Source organism: Lipotes vexillifer, unplaced genomic scaffold (genome assembly GCF_000442215.2).
Source record: "Lipotes vexillifer unplaced genomic scaffold, Lipotes_vexillifer_v1.1 scaffold410, whole genome shotgun sequence".
In the NCBI taxonomy this organism is placed as follows: domain Eukaryota; kingdom Metazoa; phylum Chordata; class Mammalia; order Artiodactyla; family Lipotidae; genus Lipotes; species Lipotes vexillifer.
This window is the reverse complement of record NW_006794028.1, coordinates 696,703-716,729: the sequence shown is the minus strand read 5'-3', so window position 1 is coordinate 716,729 and position 20,027 is coordinate 696,703. Positions and strand designations below refer to the sequence as shown.

The 20,027-nt window shown below is 45.5% G+C and overlaps 1 protein-coding gene across 1 annotated transcript in view; it reads right to left on the bottom strand.

Moving 5' to 3' along the window:
* Positions 1-20,027, bottom strand: part of DISC1 (DISC1 scaffold protein) — a 295,725-nt gene that overhangs the window by 226,757 nt on the left and 48,941 nt on the right. Inside the window, exons 4-5 of the mRNA XM_007466997.1 lie at positions 10,135-10,264; positions 2,708-2,934 (exon numbers count right to left, since the gene is read on the bottom strand). Of these exons, the coding sequence (XP_007467059.1) occupies positions 2,708-2,934; positions 10,135-10,264 (357 nt within the window). The remainder of the gene's footprint in view (positions 1-2,707; positions 2,935-10,134; positions 10,265-20,027) is intronic.

The window sequence follows — 20,027 nt, the reverse complement described above, 5'->3', positions numbered from 1 at the left end:
CAAAAAAAAAAAAAAAAAAAGTGAGAGCCTGCTCCTGACCTGAACTCTGTAACCTCCGTGGGCACAGGTGGATTCGGGGATGATGGGTCCTCCCCGAGGAGCCCCCAGATGGCACTGCAGCACGTTCAAGAGCCATCCTTACATCGGATTTCCCTAACAGTGTCATAGAATCAGATTGCCACAAACCCTGAAAGGTCTTTCAAGAGTCTGTTCAGTTGATTAGAGCACTGGATGGCTCGGCAAAAGTCACACCTTTATTTCGTCTGCATCTCATCCTGGTGAAAAGGCAGGCTGGAGCACATGGGCAGAATAACAGACTAGAAATGGTAAGATCTGAGTTCAGGGGCCCAGCTCCATCAGCTGCCACACTCTGGAGCTCTTTGTTTTAGACTAAGAGATCTCTAAGTGGAAACTATCAAAGTTAGGTCTCTTACTAGCTGCATCCCCAGGAAATTTTCTGAGTTCTTATTTCCGCAACTGTTAAATGAGAATAAGGAGAACAGCCTGCCCACCACGCCGGGCTGCTCTGCATGCCATGAGTTAGCAAGTGAGAAAGCAGGCACCCTGCCACCTGTGTGTCTCTGTATGGGGACAGGGCACACCTGCAGGGATGCTGCCCAGGAGTTCAGCTCAAAACACAGAGGCTTTGTGAAATACTGCAGTGGGCTCTAAGCTAAGCACGTCCTCCTCCTTCCCCTCGAAGTGCTTGTGAGAGAGATGAGAGGAGTGAGACTAACCTCTGCGCTGTTCAAAGCAAAAGGAGAAATAAGTAGGACACATCTGGATGGCGGGACCAAAAAAGGCTCACTTTAAGCTTCATGCATAAATGTGTGCTTTTACAAACATAAAAGTAAATGCACATGTATATTTCATCTTATATATTACACACATTCCACATATACATCTGTCTAATATAATGCATACCTCACATGTATAATTACGTATGATACGTAATGTGTATTATCGTATGTGTGCATGTGTGTGCATGCGTGTGCATCTGTGTGTGTGTGCATGTGTGTATGTGCATGTGTGTATGTCTGTGCATCTGTGTGTGTAGCATGACTTCCATAGGAGGGACAAGGGAAGATCCCTAGAGGCCAAGGCTGTACCGTAAGGACACAGGCGAAAGTGAAGCAGAAAGAGAGCAGGCAGACTTGATGGTGAGTTTCTTTTGGCTGAAATACGGCAACAACACACATCTCTTCCCCCTCTCCACGGGCATGAGCCCGGGGTTAGAGTTCTGCAGGGAAATACCAGGGCTGGGAGGGGAGGGGAGGACACCATGGGCAGCTCCCTGGACAAGCATCCAGCTTCGATGGGCTGGATCGGGTGTGGGACATGTGTGAGAGGGGACAGGTACTCACTGAATAGTCTAAAACACATTTGGAAGGCAGTTAGAGGGCTTCAGAAGACTGAAATCCCTGTGATAAAAATGACAGGCAGTAAGCATGGTAAAGCACTTGCTGCCACCCAGGCCCCGTTATGCGAGCTCTATATGTATTAACTCAGGGCATCCTCATGACAGCCCATCCCTCCCCCAATAATAAGTGGTTCCAGCTAATAAGCGGTTGAGTGAGGTAATCAGATGGCAGAGTCCATATTCTCAACCGCTACAGGGGGTGATGTTTTCTTAAGTATTTTCTGCAGCGTAATAACCAGGAAGAACTTTCAGCCCCCTCTCACTGCTCTACACCTGCCGCACCTGCAGGCCTCACCACACCTGCACGTTCAGCCAGGCGCGGCTCACTTTCTATCTAACATGAGTAAGGGTGGGTTCTGTCTTTCGCCATATAAGGTTATGACCTCCCCAAAGGCAAGAGGTCCATGTGTATCTCTTGGGTCTCCCACGACGCAGAACACAAGGAAGGTTCTCCCTCTATAGCAAGTGGATAAGAAACGAGGCTATGGGAGGGAGGGAGACGCATGAGGGAAGAGATATGGGAACATATGTATATGTATAACTGATTCACTTTGTTATAAAGCAGAAACTAACACTCCATTGTAAAGCAATTACACTCCAATAAAGATATTTAAAAAAAAGAAATTAGAAAGTGAAAAGTAAAACTAAAAAAGAAAAGAAACTAGGCTTTGATGTAATGAACAGGAATTTAAGTATCAGTTTTGCTCTTATTAATTGGGACTTTGGGCAAATTATTTGACCTTCTTAAACTCTCTTGTCCTCCTGTGAAATGGGTATAATAATAGAAGCAACTCATATAGTAAAGCTTAGCACAGTGCCTGGCACACAGTAAGACTCAGTAAATGTTAGTGCCATGAATAATGACTCATTCTTCCAGGCCATTGATTGGGCCTCCTCCCTCACAGCTCACCAGCCTCTCCTGTCTCCAGCTGGTCACCCTCAGCAAAGGCTGGCATCCAAATCTCCAACCAATTGAGCTCCAGTAGATCTCAAAAGGGAAGGAAGGCACCCCTGGGGCGTTTGGAAATGGGAAAGGTCCATATCAGAATGGAGAGGAATGGTGGTATTTAGCGGGTTGGGTAGCCAGGGTGTAAAATATCCTGCAATGTGCAGGACTGCCCCACACCATGAAGAATTTTGCCACTCAAAATATCAACAGTGCTTCCCCTGAAAAAACAAAGCACTGCTTGGAAAATAATTTATATATGCGGGACAGCAGACAAAATCAATCCCATAAACAGATCAATGAGATGAGCGATCCAAAATCAGTTAGGAAATCACCAGTACCTCCTGATGGTTTGGGGTGGCTCTGCACGGACGGGAATCTGCTCGGCCAAGGCCAGGGTGTCCTGCAAGGTCTTGCTGACCTCCTGCAACTCGCCCAGGGACAGCCCTCCCATGAGGTCGCAGCCCTGCCACGGGAGGACCCACTCCTGCTCTTCTAGTTCCCTTCTCAGCTGTTGATCTTTTGCATCCAGCACAGACATCCTGGCTTGGAGGGCTTCGATTTCTTTCTGTAGAGAATAGAGAGAGCAGATTTTGTAAATTCACCCTGCTCGTGGCAGACTGCGCTGCTGAAAATGAGTCCTTTCCATGAGAGTCCGCCATATGCATGAGAGTCCGCCATATGCACGAGAGCCGTGAAGTTGCCCTTCTGAAGCAGGCAGATTTTTGGAGGTTTGCTGAACTGGAAAAATCATGCCAGCTTTGTATTTCTGATTAGCTGGCATAAGGAGAAACATTCCCTCCCAAGCATGAAATAGCTCTGGGTGGCGAGCCAAGAATTTGACTTGGAAGAAGCCAGCAAATATATAAACGACTTACTTCATTTCAGGTGACAGAGCTAGAACACAGGGCGGCAAACTTCATGGACTTGAGACACCAGTAAGCAGGAAACACAACCCACAGACCAAAAAAGAAAAGCAAACGAGGCTTGGCTGGTCTGTCCCCAAACATGCAAATTTACCATGTAGAGAAAGATTAGAAATCATAGCCTCTTAAGCCTACAGGATTGCGAGAAAAATGACATGCCGCAGATAGCACTCTCCTGTCTAGGTTCATAAAAATAGTAAATAAATTTAACTTCCACTAATACAACAAACCAAAATCCAAAGAATCGAGTATTGTCCAATCTTGAGGTCAATGGATAAAACAAGCAGCAGGTAATTGAATGCCCGCTGTGCGTAAAGTTTTACGGCAGCTAATCATCTCACTGACCATAGGATTCTGAATCTAAAACGAGACTCTTTTAATTAACATACTCCCAGGTTCCATGCACTGGTTTCCAGCTGATAAGAGCATAGCTCTAACCCTGGCTGTCCCCCCATCTCTCACCCACGTCCTCTCAGCCTCAAGGTACAGCTCACTCACAGCTCTACCCACTGACCCCTCTTCCAGTAGGGGAGGAAGGAGACACAGCAGGAGGTACTGAGGATCCACCCAAGACACCCTAAGAAAACAACAGCGTGTATCCCACTGGTCCAAGATTATGGTATTACTGACACTGTCTCCCATCTCACCTCCCTACTTCTAACCTTTGAATTCCCATCCCCTATTCTTTTCTTTTCTGTTTGTTTGTTTTGGGGTTTTTTTAACTGTGGTAAAATACAGGTAACATAAAATGTACCATCTTAACCATTTTTAAGTGTAATTCAGTGGCGTTAAGTATATTCATATTGTTGTACAACCATCACCACCATCCATCTCCAGAGCTCTTTGCAGCCCGCAAAACTGAAATTCTGTCCCCATTGAACACTGACCCCACCATTCCCCCTGCCTCCAGGCTTGGTGGTCATCATTCTGCTTTCTGTCTCTAGAATCTAACTCTTCTGGGGACCTAATATACGTGGAATCATACAATATTTGTCTTTTTGAGGCTGGCTCATTTCACTTAGTATAACGTCCTCAAGTTTCATCCATGCTGTAGCACGTTTCAGAATTTTCTTCCTTTTAAAGGCTGAATGATACTGCACTGTATGTATACACCACATTTTGTTTATCCATTCATCTGTCGATGGACCCTTGGGTTGCTTCCACCTTTTGACTGTTGTGAATAATGATGCTATGGAGATGTCTTTGGGTCTCTGCTTTCAGTTCTTTTGGGGCTTATACCCAGAAGAGAAACTGCTGAATCACATGGTAATTTTACTTTTAATTTTTTAAAGAACCACCACCCTGTTTTCCACAGTGGCCCTCCACCCTATTCTCACACAGATGTCAAAGTGACTCTTTAAATTGTGGTCAATTACATAACTTCGCTGCTTAAAAACCCCCCATGGCTCCCAATGCAGCCAGAGAAGAGCCCAAGACCTCACAAGGCCCTGCAAAGGCCCTCTCATCACTGACCTTCTCTGCTGTTCTCCGCAACCCTGGCCTCCTGGCTACCCTTTGAAGGCGTGGGGCACACTCCCACTGCAGCCCTCGAGTGACTGTCCCCTCCATGGGGAACGCTCTTACTGGAGATTTCTGCAAGGCCCCTCCTCCCTCTTACATCAAGCGTTCGCTTCAATCTCCCTTCTCAGTGAGTAGACTCCCCTACCCCAATGCTCTGGTCCATGCACTGTAGCTCTTACCACCCTATGACGTTCTAGGCATAGAATTTCGGCATTTATTACATTTGCCATTTCTTCTCTATCTCCCCACTCCCACCCCCACTAGGACATAAACTCCACAGGAATCCTGAGCATTGCAAACAGTACCTGGCATGTCATAGGCACTCAAAAATTCCGCTGAATAAATGAATATCCACCTTCCCCCAGAGTTCTGCCATGAATGCTCCCTCCAAACACTAAGTATGTTCTGTACACTCTGACGTCATCAGGAATTGGGGAGACCTTCAACTGGTGAATATTGTTCAGAACCAAAAACCAGACTTCACATTTTCAGCTACCCAAACCTTACAGTGATGCCCACTGAATATGAAAGTGCCAGTTTCTCATCCACCAGAGGGCAGACAGCAGAAGCAAGAAGAACTACAATCCTTCAGCCTATGTGATGAAAACCACATTCACAGAAAGACAGACAAAATGAAAAGGCAGAGGACTACGTACCAGATGAAGGAACAAGATAAAACCCCAGAAAAACAACTAAATGAAGTGGAAATAGGCAACCTTCCAAAAGAAGAATTCAGAATAATGAGAATGAAGATGATCCAGGACCTCGGAAAAAGAACGGAGGCAAAGATCGAGAAGATGCAAGAAATGTTCAACAAAGACCTAGAGGAATTAAAGAACAAACACCTAGAAGCATTAAAGAACAAACAAACAGAAACGAACAATACAATAACTGAAATGAAAACTACACTAGAAGGAATCAATAGCAGAATAACTGAGGCAGAAGAACGGATAAGTGACCTGGAAGACAGAATGGTGGAATTCACTGCTACAGAACAGAATAAAGGAAAAAGAATGAAAAGAAGTGAAGACAGCCTAAGAGACCTCTGGGACAACATGAAATGCACCAACATTCGCATTATAGGGGTCCCAGAAGAACAGAGAGAGACAGGACCCAAGAAAATATTTTAAGAGATTATAGTCGAAAGCTTCCCTAACATGGGAAAGGAAATAGCCACCCAAGTCCAGGAAGTGCAGAGAGTCCCATACAGGATAAAACCAAGGAGAAACACGCCAAGACACATATTAATCAAAATGGCAAAAATTAAAGACAAAGAAAAATTATTGAAAGCAACAAGGGAAAAAGGACAAATAACATACAAGGGAACTCCCATAAGGTTAACAGCTGATTTCTCAGCAGAAACTCTACAAGCCAGAAGGGAGTGGCACGATATATTTAAAGTGATGAAAGGGAAGAACCTACAACCAAGATTACTCTGCCCGGCAAGGATGTCATTCAGATTCGACAGAGAAATCAAAAGCTTTATAGACAAGCAAAAGCTAAGAGAATTCAGCACCACCAAACCAGCTCTACAGCAAATGATAAAGTAACTTCTCTAAGTGCAAAACAAAAGAGAAGTAAAGAACCTACAAAAACAAACACAAAACAATTAAGAAAATGGTAATAGGAACATACATATCGATAATTACCTTAAATATGAATGGATTAAATGCTCCAACCAAAAGACACAGGCTCGCTGAATGGATACAAAAACAAGACCCATATATATGCTGTCTACAAGAGACCCACTTCAGACCTAGGGACACATACAGACTAAAAGTGAGGGGATGGAAAAAGATATTCCATGTAAATGGAAATCAAAAGAAAGCTGGAATAGCAATACTCATATCAGATAAAATAGACTTTAAAATAAAGAATGTTACAAGAGACAAGGAAGGACATTACATAATGATCGAGGGATCAATCCAAGAAGAAGATATAACAATTATAAATATATATGCACCCAACACAGGAGCACCTCAATACATAATGCAAGTGCTAACAGCTATAAAAACAGGAAATCAACAGTAACACAATAATATTGGGGGACTTTTACACCAAAGGACAGATCATCCAGACAGTAAATTAATAAGGAAACACAAGCTTTAAGTGACACAATACACCAGATAGATTTACTTGATATTTATAAGACATTCCATCTGAAAACAGCAGATTACACTTTCTTCTCATGTGTACATGGAACATTCTCCAGGTTAGATCACATCTTGGGTCACAAATCAAGCCTTGGTATGTAAGAAAACTGAAAACATATCAAGCATCTTTTCCGACCACAATGCTATGAGATTAGGAACTAATTACAGGGGGAAAAAAACCCATGAAAAACACAAACACGTGGAGGCTAAACAATACGTTACTAAATAACCAAGAGATCACTGAAGAAATCAAAGAGGAAATCAAAAAATACCTAGAGACAAATGACAAGAACATGTAGATCCAAAACCAATGGGATGCAGCAAAAGCAGTTCTAAGAGGGAAGTTTGTAGCAATACAATCCTACCTTAAGAAACAAGAAAAATCTCAAATAAGCAATCTAACCTTACATCTAAAGGAACTAGAGAGAGAAGAACAAACAAAACCCAAAGATGGCAGAAGGAAAGAAATCATAAAGATCAGAGCAGAAATAAATGGAATAAAAACAAAGAAAATAATAGCAAAGATCAAAAAACTAAAAGCTGGTTCTTTGAGAAGATAAAGTTGATAAACCTTTAGCCAGACTCATCAAGAAAAAGAGGGAGAGGACTCAAATCAATAGAATCAGAAATGAAAAAGGAGAAGTTACAATGGACAACACAGAAATACAAAGCATCCTAAGGGACTACTACAAGCAACTCTTTGCCAATAAAATGGACAACCTGGAAAAAATGGACAAATTCTTAGAAAGGTATAACCTTCCAAGGCTGCACCAGGAAGAAATACAAAATATGAGCAGACCAATCACAAGTAATGTAATTGAAAGTGTGATTAAAAATCTTCCAACAAAGTCCAGGACCAGATGGCTTCGCAGGTGAATTCTATCAAACATTTAGAGAAGAGCTAACACCCATCCTTCTCAAACTCTTCCAAAAAACTTCAGAGGAAGGAACACTCCCAAACTCACTCTACGAGGCCACCATCACCCTGATACCAAAACCAGACAGAGATACTACAAAAAAAGAAAATTACAGACCAATATCACTGATGAATATAGATGCAAAAATCCTCAACAAAATACTAGCAAACAGAGTCCAACAACACATTAAAAGGATCATACACCACGATCAAGTGGGATTTATCTCAGGGATGCAAGGATTCTTTGATATATGCAAATCAGTCAGTGTGATACACCATGTTAACAGATTGAGGAATAAAAACCATATAATCATCTTAATCGATGCAGAAAAAGCTTTTGACAAAATTCAACCCCTATTTATGATAAAAAACTCTCCAGAACTAGGCATAGAGGGAACTTACCTCAACATGATAAAGGCCATATATGACAAACCCACAGCCAACATCAACATCGTTCTCAATGCTGAAAAACTGAAAGCATTTCCTCTAAGATCAGGAACAAGACAAGGATGTCCACTCTCGCCACTGTTATTCAACATAGTTTTGGAAGTCCTAGCCATGGCAATCAGAGAAGAAAAAGAAATAAAAGGAATATAAATTGGAAAAGAAGAAGTAAAACTGTCACTGTTTGCAGATGACATGATACTATACATAGAGAATCCTAAAGATGCCACTAGAAAACTACTAGCGTTCATCAAAGAATTTGGTAAAGTTGCAGGATACAAAATTAATACACAGAAACCTCTTGCATTCCTATACACTAACAATGAAAGATCAGGAAGAGAAATTAAGGAAACAATCCCATTCACCACTGTAACAAAAAGAATAAAATACCTAGGAATAAACCCACCTAAGGAGGTAAAAGACCTGTACACAGAAAACTATAAGACACTGATGAAAGAAATCAAAGATGACACAAGCAGACGGAGAGATATACCATGTTCTTGGACTGGAAGAACCAATATTGTGAAAATGACTATACTACCCAAAGCAATCTACAGATTCAATGCAATCCCTATCAAACTATCAATGGCATTTTTTACAGAACTAGAACAAAAAATCTTAAAGTTTGTATGGAAACACAAGAGACCGTGAATAGCCAAAGCAATCTTGAGGGAAAAAAAATGGAGCTGGAGGAATCAGACTCCCTGACTTCAGACTACACTACAAAGCTATGGTAATCAAGACAATATGGTACTGGCACAAAAACAGAAATATAGACCAATGGAACAGGAGAGAAAGCCCAGAGATAAACCCACGCACCTATGGTCAACTAATCTATGACAAAGGGGACAAGGATATACAATGGAGAAAAGACAGTCTCTTCAATTAAAAAAAAAAAGTGCCAGTTTATTGGAGAATATTTTCAAATAGCAACAATGTTTGCTTCCCTTTGCCACCTTGCTATTATATGGACTTGGATGGGCAAACTCAGATAATAAGAACACTCTGCTTGAGGCAGGGGCAGCGGGAGGGCTTCCAGTAACATGTCTGAGCCCCATTAACTTGTCTAAGGTCATTCAGCTGTTTGGAGCCTAAGCCAGCTCTTGGACTCAGTGTTAAAGCCCTCTGCTCTTTCCAGACGTCAATGCTCCCCATTCCTGCCTCAAGGCCTCCAGGCTCAGGCAGGTGTGGACAGAGTTGCAGGGCTCCTTGTCTCTGGGGGACACTGTTGACTTCCAGAGCTCCTGGTTGCCTCCTGGCTGGAACTCAGGGCTGCACCAAGATTTCTAGCCCCTGATGATTCTCGGCCAGCTTGCATCCACTGCTCTGGGCCAACCTGGAGTTCCCACGATGCCCCAGTCATTCCCAGTCTTTCCCAGTCCCGCCCACTTTGCCCGGTCCACACTTACAGCTCTTCCTCCTGACAGGTGCTACTCGGAGTCCAACCTGACAGCAATTGCCATAAAGCATTGCCACAGCTCAGATTTTTTTTCTGCCTTCTAAAAGAACCTTCTTCAGGGCAAAATGAGAAGAGGTGACAAACTGGCCTGGCAGACAAGGAAAGCATATTCAACAGGTAATGAGGAATAGCAAAAACAGGCACACACACCGCCAAGCTTTCAACTCCTCATTGGTAATGAGACTCCCGACAGGCCCCCTAGTCACCACCCTCCACCTTGTGCTTCCAGGTAGACAGCCAATGCTCTAATTGCTTCACTCAAGCAAAGCAAAGACCCACTTTGCTACCTATAGCTCAAATGGATAAGAAAAATGCTGTCTTATTTCTTGAAGATTCTTCACCCGCTTACCTGTAACTGCTGCTTTTCTTGGAGAAGCCAGTCTCGCCTGGTGATGGACACAAGCATGTTGTCCTGAGCGGTGGGTTCCAACATCTTCGGCTCCGTTCTGAGCTGGGCTTGGGCGCCGTCACTGACAGCTCTTAAAACAAAACATACATATTGGTACAGATATGGATGAGCTGAAATCCTCAGATCTACAAGAATGTTAATGGAAAGAAGGTCCACAAAGTGGCCCCCAGTGGCTCTCATCCTTAGGAGGGTCATAGGGATGAGGTCCCTAATGTAAGTTTTTGTTTTAATGACAATCTGTCGGAGCTTTGGCTGTTTCCCAGAGCCACCTTGCTTAATTGGACTGGGCACTGTCCAGCACTGCAGCTATGCGTGTGGCTATCTGCGCTGAAAGTGTAAAATACACACCAGATTTTAAAGACTTAGTATGAAACAAAGAGTGCAAAATAGCTCATTAATGATATGTACGTTCATTACCTGTTGGGATGACAATGTTTTTGACATACTGGGTTAATTAAGTGTATTTTAAAAATTAATTTTACTTGTTTTTTCTTACTTTTAAAAAATGTGGCTACTAGAGCATTTAAAATCATGTATGTGGTTTGCATTATACATCATTGGACAGCTCTGCCTGGACCATCCAGAGCAAAATTCCAGGGCTGATCTTGGCTGTGGAGATGACAAAGAGGGTTGACTGATGCTTGGGTCAGAGAGTCTCAGAAAAGGTTTGCTAAAAGACTGTCAAAAACCACTAAAAATCTGTTTGGTTCTTTCTCCCATGCTCGTAAGAGTTGGCATATTTGGTTGAAGCAACACTGGTGAAGATGTGGCCCAGGCTGCCACCTTATGCTGGTGAGTTGCCGTTGCAGGAGCCTTGCAGGTGTTTCTCATCAAAGGATGACAAATCAATTTATAAGCGGTTACAGCAGTAAACAAGACTTGTCCCCTGCGCAGAGCAGAGGCGATGGATAAACCAAGGCCACGGAAAAACGTTCCCCCCAGGGCTCAGACTTACTCACCGTAGGAGTGGAAAGGTAGACGCCATGCTCCCACTTCCTACATCTTAACATGGCCCTTACATTAACAAGGGGGCCTACCAAGCAGCACAGTGAAACAGCTCTAATATTCTTAGAAACAATGATAGAAAATATGTCACCTCAGCTTTTCTAAGTTAGAAAACAGTGGACACAGAAAAGGGAGCCTTGATTGAATTTCTGGGCCAGACACAGATTCAGACTCAATAATCTCAAAAGCTGCTTACTTAATATAACATACCACGCAATTCAGAAGCTTATTTTAAGACTTGTTACTCTCTGTAACAAGTCTCTGTGTGCGTAAAGGCAAATCACAAGAGTAGTAGTAGTAATTAAAAAATTTAACTGGTAATAACAAAATAATCCAGTATAATTGAGAATTTACTGTACGCCGGGTGTTATCAGTGTTGCCAACGAAGAAACAGAGCATCAGGGAGATCTGAGCAACTTGCTCTGGTGTAACCAAGCAGGACCCATGGGGCCTTCCCAGAGCAAGACTCCCCCTCCAGGTCCTCTGCCTGCCTTTCGTCTGTAGAAAAACTTTAGTCAAAGAATAAATTTAACTGGAGAAAAGAAAATGCAGAAAGAAAGGAAACTTTCAAGCAAGACAAAATAATGATGGTTTAGCCATTAAACAAAGAAGTCAAAAACCTTTTGTTCCTCCTCAAGGGCTATAGATAACATTCTGAGCCACGGCCTTTGAGCTGTTTGGCAGATACTGAAACCCTCACCAGGCAGAAAAAGTTAACTGTATGCTGCCCACAAGCACACAGACCCCAGACCAGCTGGAACCAGAAGGTTGATGATGTTGACTCCCAGTTACCTCACCACCAACCAATCAGAAGAAGGTCCACGAGCTGATCACACACCCCACAACCCCCCTCCCTCACCCCGTCTTTATAAACTTTTCCCTAAAAACCATCAGGGAGTTTGGGCCTTCTGAGCACTAGCTGCCTGGACTCCTTGCTTGGCGCCTGCAATAAACACTGCACTTTTCTTCACCCCAACCTGGTGTCAGTAGATTGGCTTTCCTGGGTGTGGGCAAGCAGACACAAGTTTGGCTCCATAACACTGGGTCACACAGAGAGCAAGAAGCAGAGGGGAGGAGTCCATCAAAGGGCCATGAGGCTGGCTGCCACTTTCCAGCCCTTCCCTGGACACCATACACCAGTCAGGCTTCAGCAAGATTATAAACTCCTGTTTCTTCCTGGCTTCTAGCCACGTGCCACCCACACCTGCTGGCTAAGTCCCCTTGACCATGATTCAACACCGTCAGCTCAGAGTGACAGCTTCAGGGAGGTAGACGAGCACGGTTTGAGCCCTAACTCCACCTTTTTCTAGCTATGTGTCCTTGGACTTACCAAACCTCTCTGAACCTCACCTCCCTCGTTTTTAAAATGAGGATGATGGTGAAGCTGATGCCTTCCCTATATGGCTCTATATGGCTGATTACGGGATCAAATGTATTCAACAAATGGCCACTGAGTGCCTACCCTGTGCAGGTCCCGCCCTCACCCTGGGGCCACAAGGGGACTCTGTCCTCGGGGAGCTGGCCGCTTCCCCCCCACCTCAACGTCGGCATCAGGAGACTGAACGCTGTGCTCACGTCCACTGGACACACCGCCCTTTGTAATGAAGAGTAAAGATGAGATGTTTCTGAGGACCTTTCCATGTATCAGAAGGTGGGGCGGGGGGTCCCTGGAAGGAAACCACCATCAGCTATTGTGGGAATGGAACCCACCTCCTCCCCTGGGCCCCCGAGTCTCAGCCTGTCCACCCAGCCTCTCGCTCTGGACGGCGAACCTCAGCCCATCTCGTGCTGCTGTCCCCAGGGCCCAGCACTGAGCAGGGCTTAGCAAATATTTACTGAGTGACTTCATGAGTCCACGGCCTAGAAAAATCCAGAAGCTGTTTATATTCAGCTTTCGATTGCATTAGATCATTTCTTCACACGAATTTATTTCCCATTTGCTCTGCTTATGCAAATATTAAGAGTTTCCTGAATTTCCTAAATAGATACCATCTGGGTCGGGATGGGAGTTAGTGAAGGGAATCAACACAGAATTGAAAATGAGCTGCAGGGGAACTACAGGTGGGTAACTGGGAATTCTCCTTATTATCGTTAATCACATTCATTACTTAATCCATAAAAAAAGCCCCTGTGATTCACCAAAACTCCTGTGTCTCTCAGACTTTGACTCTGGGTAGAGAAAGCCATGCACAGACGGTTGAGTGGTGGCCCCAGGACAAAAGACAGCTCAGGAATGAAGCCGGGGACCGGTTTCCATCTCAGTCCATCAGCCCTCAGAGCCACGCTCCCTCTGCCTCCTACAATGCTGTTCCCTTTATTTTAATAAACCCCAATGTGTAAACCCAAATGTCAGTGCAAATTAGCCTTGCTATAAACTAATCAGTATGGAAAACGAGCAAATCCCTCAGGGGCAAGAATTAAAAACACGTGGGTTGGAATGTTAGCACGGCACTTGGTGCCCACGGGGACTCGGGGTGTCTAGGACCACACTATCAGCCCCGGGGTTCATGAAGGCCCCCATCTGCCCAGTGCTGGAAAAACCCTGGCCTTTCTACTTTTGTCTTTTCCACCAATCACTTAAAGAAGGATAAAACCCATTTGTAAAATAAGATCCTACACCACTGAAAACAGCATAGATCCAAACTGCACAGGAGAGCATACCGCATCCCAGGGATAACATGGACCGCATGACTTCTGTGAGTACAGAGTTCAGTAATATTGAGAAAAGAATGAATCCCACCTGGGGGGAGGTGTTTCCTGAGAGTGTGCACCTGTGATGAACCCACCTGGTCACCTCCTCTGCAGCTGGCTCGCTGGGCCCGGGGCCCTCCAGTGCGCTGCCTTTGCTTGGAGGGCCTCCTTCGGGAACGTCTCTAGAGTGATACAGGGCAGAGGGGAGCCCAGTCGTTCCACCGGCTGGGACATCCCGTGCCAGAACGGCTCTTGGCAATTGCTGTGGTTTATACAGTTGTACGTATAACACAGAGGGTCCCTTTTCGGACAGGAATGACGGACGGTCATCATGATGCCAGAAAAATCGCTATGTGGTGCCACTGCTGGAATCGTAGAGTTTTAATTGAGGAAAGAACCAAAACGGATGCTCTCATTTTCACAGTGAGGAAAACCTCAGCTCAGATGACCACTTCTGGCAACAAGACTTGAGTAGGACCTTCCGAATACCTTTGCCAACTGCTGCTCCATATCGAGGGCTACTCTATCAAATTTATGTCATCCGACGAATGTGTTTCCATCTCTCCCTCGGTGGGATGATGGTGATAAGGAAGTGGTTTGGGCCAGCTATGCAATCAAGGAAGTGTGCGTTAAATCTGGAAATAGCTTTCTTAGCCAACAAACAATGTCATAAATGACTGAGGCCACTCTGATGGCACAATTGAACATTGTAAATTTGCCAGGGACAATGTAGGTAACTTTACAGTTCTTCCTTATATATCTGATTTGGGTCTAAAAGTAAGGAGAGTGGAGTAAAAGTCATACACCTTAGAAAAGTGGACATCACTGGTTTCTACAATCTTATCCCACATATAGAGATGACAGCCTTGCAGGAGGGGCACATGGACATTTACTTGGGTTTATAATATCCATGCCCAATACAACAGGCTTCAGACGGGCTTCAGCTGAATTTGAGCAAAGAGGATGACACAGGAGACCTTTACTTGGAAGCTTTATCTATAATCCACTGATTTTAAAACAAATTCCGATGAGTCTTCTGTGACTCCCTTCAACTGGTTTTTCTCCTTTTCCTTCCTCCCTTACTTCTCAAGGTGATGACAAGGGATCAGAGGTGGGTCTCCTGGGAGAGACACAGGCCGTGCTAGTCCCCATTTGGCTCGAGATGTGATTAGGGCTTCAGAAATGTCTCCTGCCATGTTGGTAACAGGGATCATTTTTATGCCACCTCATTTTACATCTCTGGTAAAATGTGTCTGTAACAGTTATTTTCTTTTGCCATGTATCTCCATTCCAGCCTGTGAACTCAGAGCTGATCATCGTTGAATTCTGCGGTGTGATGGTCCCAACATGACAATTAAATGGAAATAAAGAATCACATGTTTCCAAGGCAAGAGAGGAAGAGCTGGTGAGAGGAAAAATGACTCAGTCCAGAAGCATCGTGAGCTACACAACATTCATCTGTTCCAATCAGAAAGGAAGCAGGTGAGCAGGAAGTGTCCGGACAGGCAAACCAGAGCCCTGCCCTGATAAGCCACATTGGAAAACCATTGTATAGCTTTGTTTTTAAACTCTGTTGTACTTTGTTTACTTGTGTTTTAAGTTATCTATCGGGAAAAGGTCTTTGATAAAGGACACTTTGCATACACACACACACACGTGCACACACACAACTGAAGATGTAAATATGACCCGTTTTCACGTACATGGTGGTGAAGGTCCAGTGGGAAAACACATAGGATGTACAGTCAGAGAAAAGCAAAGTATTAATGAGAAAATTATCAGTCATATGTGCACATTAGACCAAACCTCTCTCTTAGGAGAAAGGAAAAAATAACTTTCTTTGGACTGGGTGAAAGATACAGCAAAAGTAGATTCCCGATCATTGATTGCTGTGCTAGGATGTTGAGGTGGAATTTTCCAGTTGCTCCAGAATCAGACGCAAACGCTGAAGGACACAGGCCTAAATGCCCTTCACCCCAAATCGGGAGCAGCGAGGGAGGTGTCCACTCCGGGCTGCACAAGCTGCAAACCACCAGCACCCTCACTCACCACCGTGTTGACCGTGCAGGAAATGGAGTCTTCATGAGAGATGCTTCCCTGCCCAAGCCCCCAGCCCCACATGGGGGCAAACAGGGAGTAAGCTCTCCCACCCAAACCAAATGAAGGAAAAGCAAGTCCACTAGACCCCCTCTTCCAGCCAGGGGGTGTCCTGCAAGGAAGGCTGACGTCTGGTTCTCCCATATGAACCTCTATCTGCGTCTGGTTCTCTTTGGAGCAAAATCTGAGACGAGCTGAGTTCGTGCTGCTTTTTGGCGAAGTGATTCCCAAGAAACCAGAGTGGGTGGTAGGAAGGAGGAAAAGTCAATAAACCGCGTGCTATTGAGCTGATCACCACAGAGGCAACTGGGGCGCCAACCGACTGGGAAACGTCCTGGGAGAAAATGTGTGGAACACTCCTCGAAGCTGTCCCCCTGGACGTGGGGAGGCTGGAGCATTAATCTGCCCTCAGGGGCATCACTCACTCCCCTTCCTCACAAGAGGCAGGGAAAGCCCCGTGGCAGAGAAGCCTGTCGGGTGCAAAGCTGTCAGTGGGCACAAAAGCGTCCACAGCTGGAGAGGGAATCAGAGGGAGGCCAAGGGGTTGGACGAGGGGCATCAGGTCTCTGCGGCAATCCCCGCCCACACACTGACTTTGTGATGCACCGCCGCCCGTGGAGCAGGGACGACGGACGGGAGAGCCACAGCAGGGCAGAGGGCCTGGAACCGGCCGACCCACATGCCCACTGTTCAGTGCGGCAAAGATTCGTGAGCTTCCTGTGAATCAAGTGAACATAACAAAAGGGATCCTCCCAACAAGGGCGCCCACTGGCCAAGGAGACCCAGAGAAAGAGGCTGGGTGACACGTGAAAAACGGTGGTTGCCCCTGTGGGGTGGAGAGATTGTGTTCACGTAAGGATCAGGGAGGTGCTGCAGTGGCCTCTGGGGACCCTGCACCTGAGCCCCACAAGAGAGGGAATGTGTCAGCACATATTCACGGGGGTATCAGCACCTCTGTTGGCAGGGGGGCAGCGATGGCCCACAAGGAGAGGATTACAAACACTGGACAGGGAAAGATTTGAATTGGACGTACGAATGATGCTTCCAACTAGACTCACTGGATGAGCAACGGTAACTGAAAATGCCCCAGACATCTGTATTTTCTGCCCAAGATACCATAGAGAAATGAGGAAAATGTGTTCAACAGAGCACAGCAGACCAGAGGACAGACAAACCACGATGCCTTTGTACCCTGCTGAGTAGAGATACCCCAGTGACCCAGTTATATTACAGAGCAGTGCGGTACCAAAGACAGAGAGAGACGGATACCAAACCATTTGAGTACCAGTAATCTGCTTTAGGGGAGCCCAGTTAACCCCTGGGGTGACAGCTAATGCTCCCTGGGCTGCTGGAAGGACCTGGACAAATCGAGCACGATTCAGGGTGACACACAGAGAATTAAACAGTGCTTTTTAGAACGATGAATTAAACAGGGATTATTATGAACAAAATGACAGTGAAAATTACAAATGAAATATCTGATTGTACTTGGGAGTTTACGTTTCCTCAGATATTATTCTAAACCAAATTTTCTTAACTTGAGAGCCAAAGGCCCCTAGAGAGGGAATCAATAAGCTCAGAAGATCTGCATGCAAGTGTTTGTATGCAGTGGTCCGTATGTTTGTACATACGTGGTTCTGTGATGGAAGAAATCTATAGCTTTCATTAGATCCTCTAGGAAACGCTTGAACCCAACAAGGCAAAGAGGTACTTATTTGTGTTGTTATTAATCAGTATTGAAAATGTGCCATATGCCGATGCAACTTTTTTATTTCTACAGGAAAAGCACCTTCATTGGAAAGCATTCTGTTTCTCCCTGGACTCGGAAAGCCCCTGGCCTGGGAGAAACCTTGCCATCCAGGCTCTGGCTGCCTGAGCTCGGTCCAGACACCCCGTCCCCCTGGTGGCCACTGTGAGAACTGCAATCAAAGCCCCTGGTTGCGGGGAAACCTGTGAGTCCACATAATCCTGCTGATGACAAACGTCACAGGCTGGATGGGCAGTCGGCACAGTGAGAGGCAACTTTTTAAATTATTAATGACTATGTAATTATGCTAACACGCAGCAGAAAAGAGTAAGAAAGGAACTAATTTTGAGGCATTGTTCTCTAATTGTGTTAATAATGGGACAGATGGCTTTGGCACGAGAAAAGCCAAGATAATGCTTAAATAACTGAAGTGCGGGAAAGAGCAATCTAATTCAACCCCCTCCTTTTCTCATGAGGGGAGTGAAGCGTGGAGAAGGTAGGAAACTACATCAGGTCACACAGAGCTGGGTAGCGCAAGAGACAGGACCAAATCCAGGTTTCCTGGAGCTCCAATCGGGAGTTCTTCAAGATACTGTGGGGACTTCCCTGGTGGTGCAGTGGTTAAGAATCCGCCTGCCAATGCAGGGGACGCAGGTTCGAGCCCTGGTCCGGGAAGATCCCACATGCCGCAGAGCAACCAAGCCCGCGCGCCACAACTACTGAGCCTGCGCTCTAGAGCCCACGAGCCACAACTACTGAGCCCGTGTGCTGCAACTAGACACCTCCCAAGGTGAGAGTTTCAGGGATGAATCCGATTGATCAAAAGTTCTAGACGGTGCTGTGACTAATGCACCAAAGAAGCATTTTAAGATGTCTTTTAAATTGAGCAACTAGAAAATCATTACCAACTTTGGTAGCGGCCAAATATGACACTGTGCTTTAGAGCCCACGCACCACAACTACTGAAGCCCACGCACCACAACTACTGAAGCCCGCACAGTCTAGAGCCCGTGCTCCACAACAAGAGAAGCCACCGCAATGAGAAGCCCGCGCACCACGACTCTGCCCCCGCTCGCCGCAACTACGGAAAGCCTGCATGTGGCAACGAAGACCCAAGGCAGTCAAAAATAAATAAATGAATGAATGAATGAATGAATGATTTTTTTAGAAAGAAGATACTGTGAACCTCCTCCTTGCTGGGTGTGTCAAAAGCAAGGCTGAAGGAGTGTTTTCTCCAGGGCAACTGAACCACATTAGAGTGAAGGTTCTTCCTCTCTCCCTCCCTATACACATGCATCTTGGTGAACCTACATGTAGATACACATATATATCACATTCATTCATTCAGTGAATGTTTATGGAATACTTATCATAGGTCAGCCACTGCTCTAGTGTCTAGGAATAAAAAGAAAAATACAATACAGTCTTGTCCTTGAGGAGCTCACAGTCTGTCAGAGTAGACAGATATTCAAGGAAACAGATTAATTTGAGAGCCAAGGCAGGGGTGAGGTCATTCAAGGTGCTCCAGTAATTCAAGGGGTAGATGCTGTGACTGACACGGGCAAGGCTTCACAAGGATGGGAGCTGAGCTGAGTCGTGAAGAATGAGCAACAGTTAGGTGACAACTTCCACCACGTCAGCGTGTGTCAACTGCAGGGACTGGTGACGCCTAATGAAATTCCGGCTGCTGGAAAGCTAGGCAAGGGCTGTGCTGGAAAAGCTTTGAGTGTCATGCTAAGCAGCACAGTCCTTATCCCAAGGACCATGAGGGCTGCCGTGCATGACACGACGTTTCCACCTGAGGCATCGTGGAAGGTGAATGAGAGGGAGTAATACTGGAGTCGGGAACACCAGCGAGGAGACCACTGCAAGCATCCGGATTACAATTATTAAATCAGAACTGAAGCCCTGACGTGAGGATGGGCGAGGGGAGCAGGGATGCAGTAAAAGACAGCGGAGTCCACAGGACGTGGTCCCCAATTAGACTGGGGAGTAAGGCCTAAGGGGAGGAGCCAAGGCTGAACCAGAGCTCTTACTTGGGTCACTGGGGAGATGGTGGCATAAGTCACTGAGACTGGGGGTACAGGAGCAGGGACTGACCGGGGACAAAGAGAGCAAATTTAATAACTAGATAGTTTTAAAAGATAGTCAATTTAGGGCTTCCCTGGTGGCGCAGTGGTTGAGAGTCCGCCTGTCGATGCAGGGGATACGGGTTCGTGCCTCGGTCCGGGAAGATCCCACATGCCGCAGAGCGGCTGGGCCCGTGAGCCATAGCCGCTGAGCCTGCGCGTCC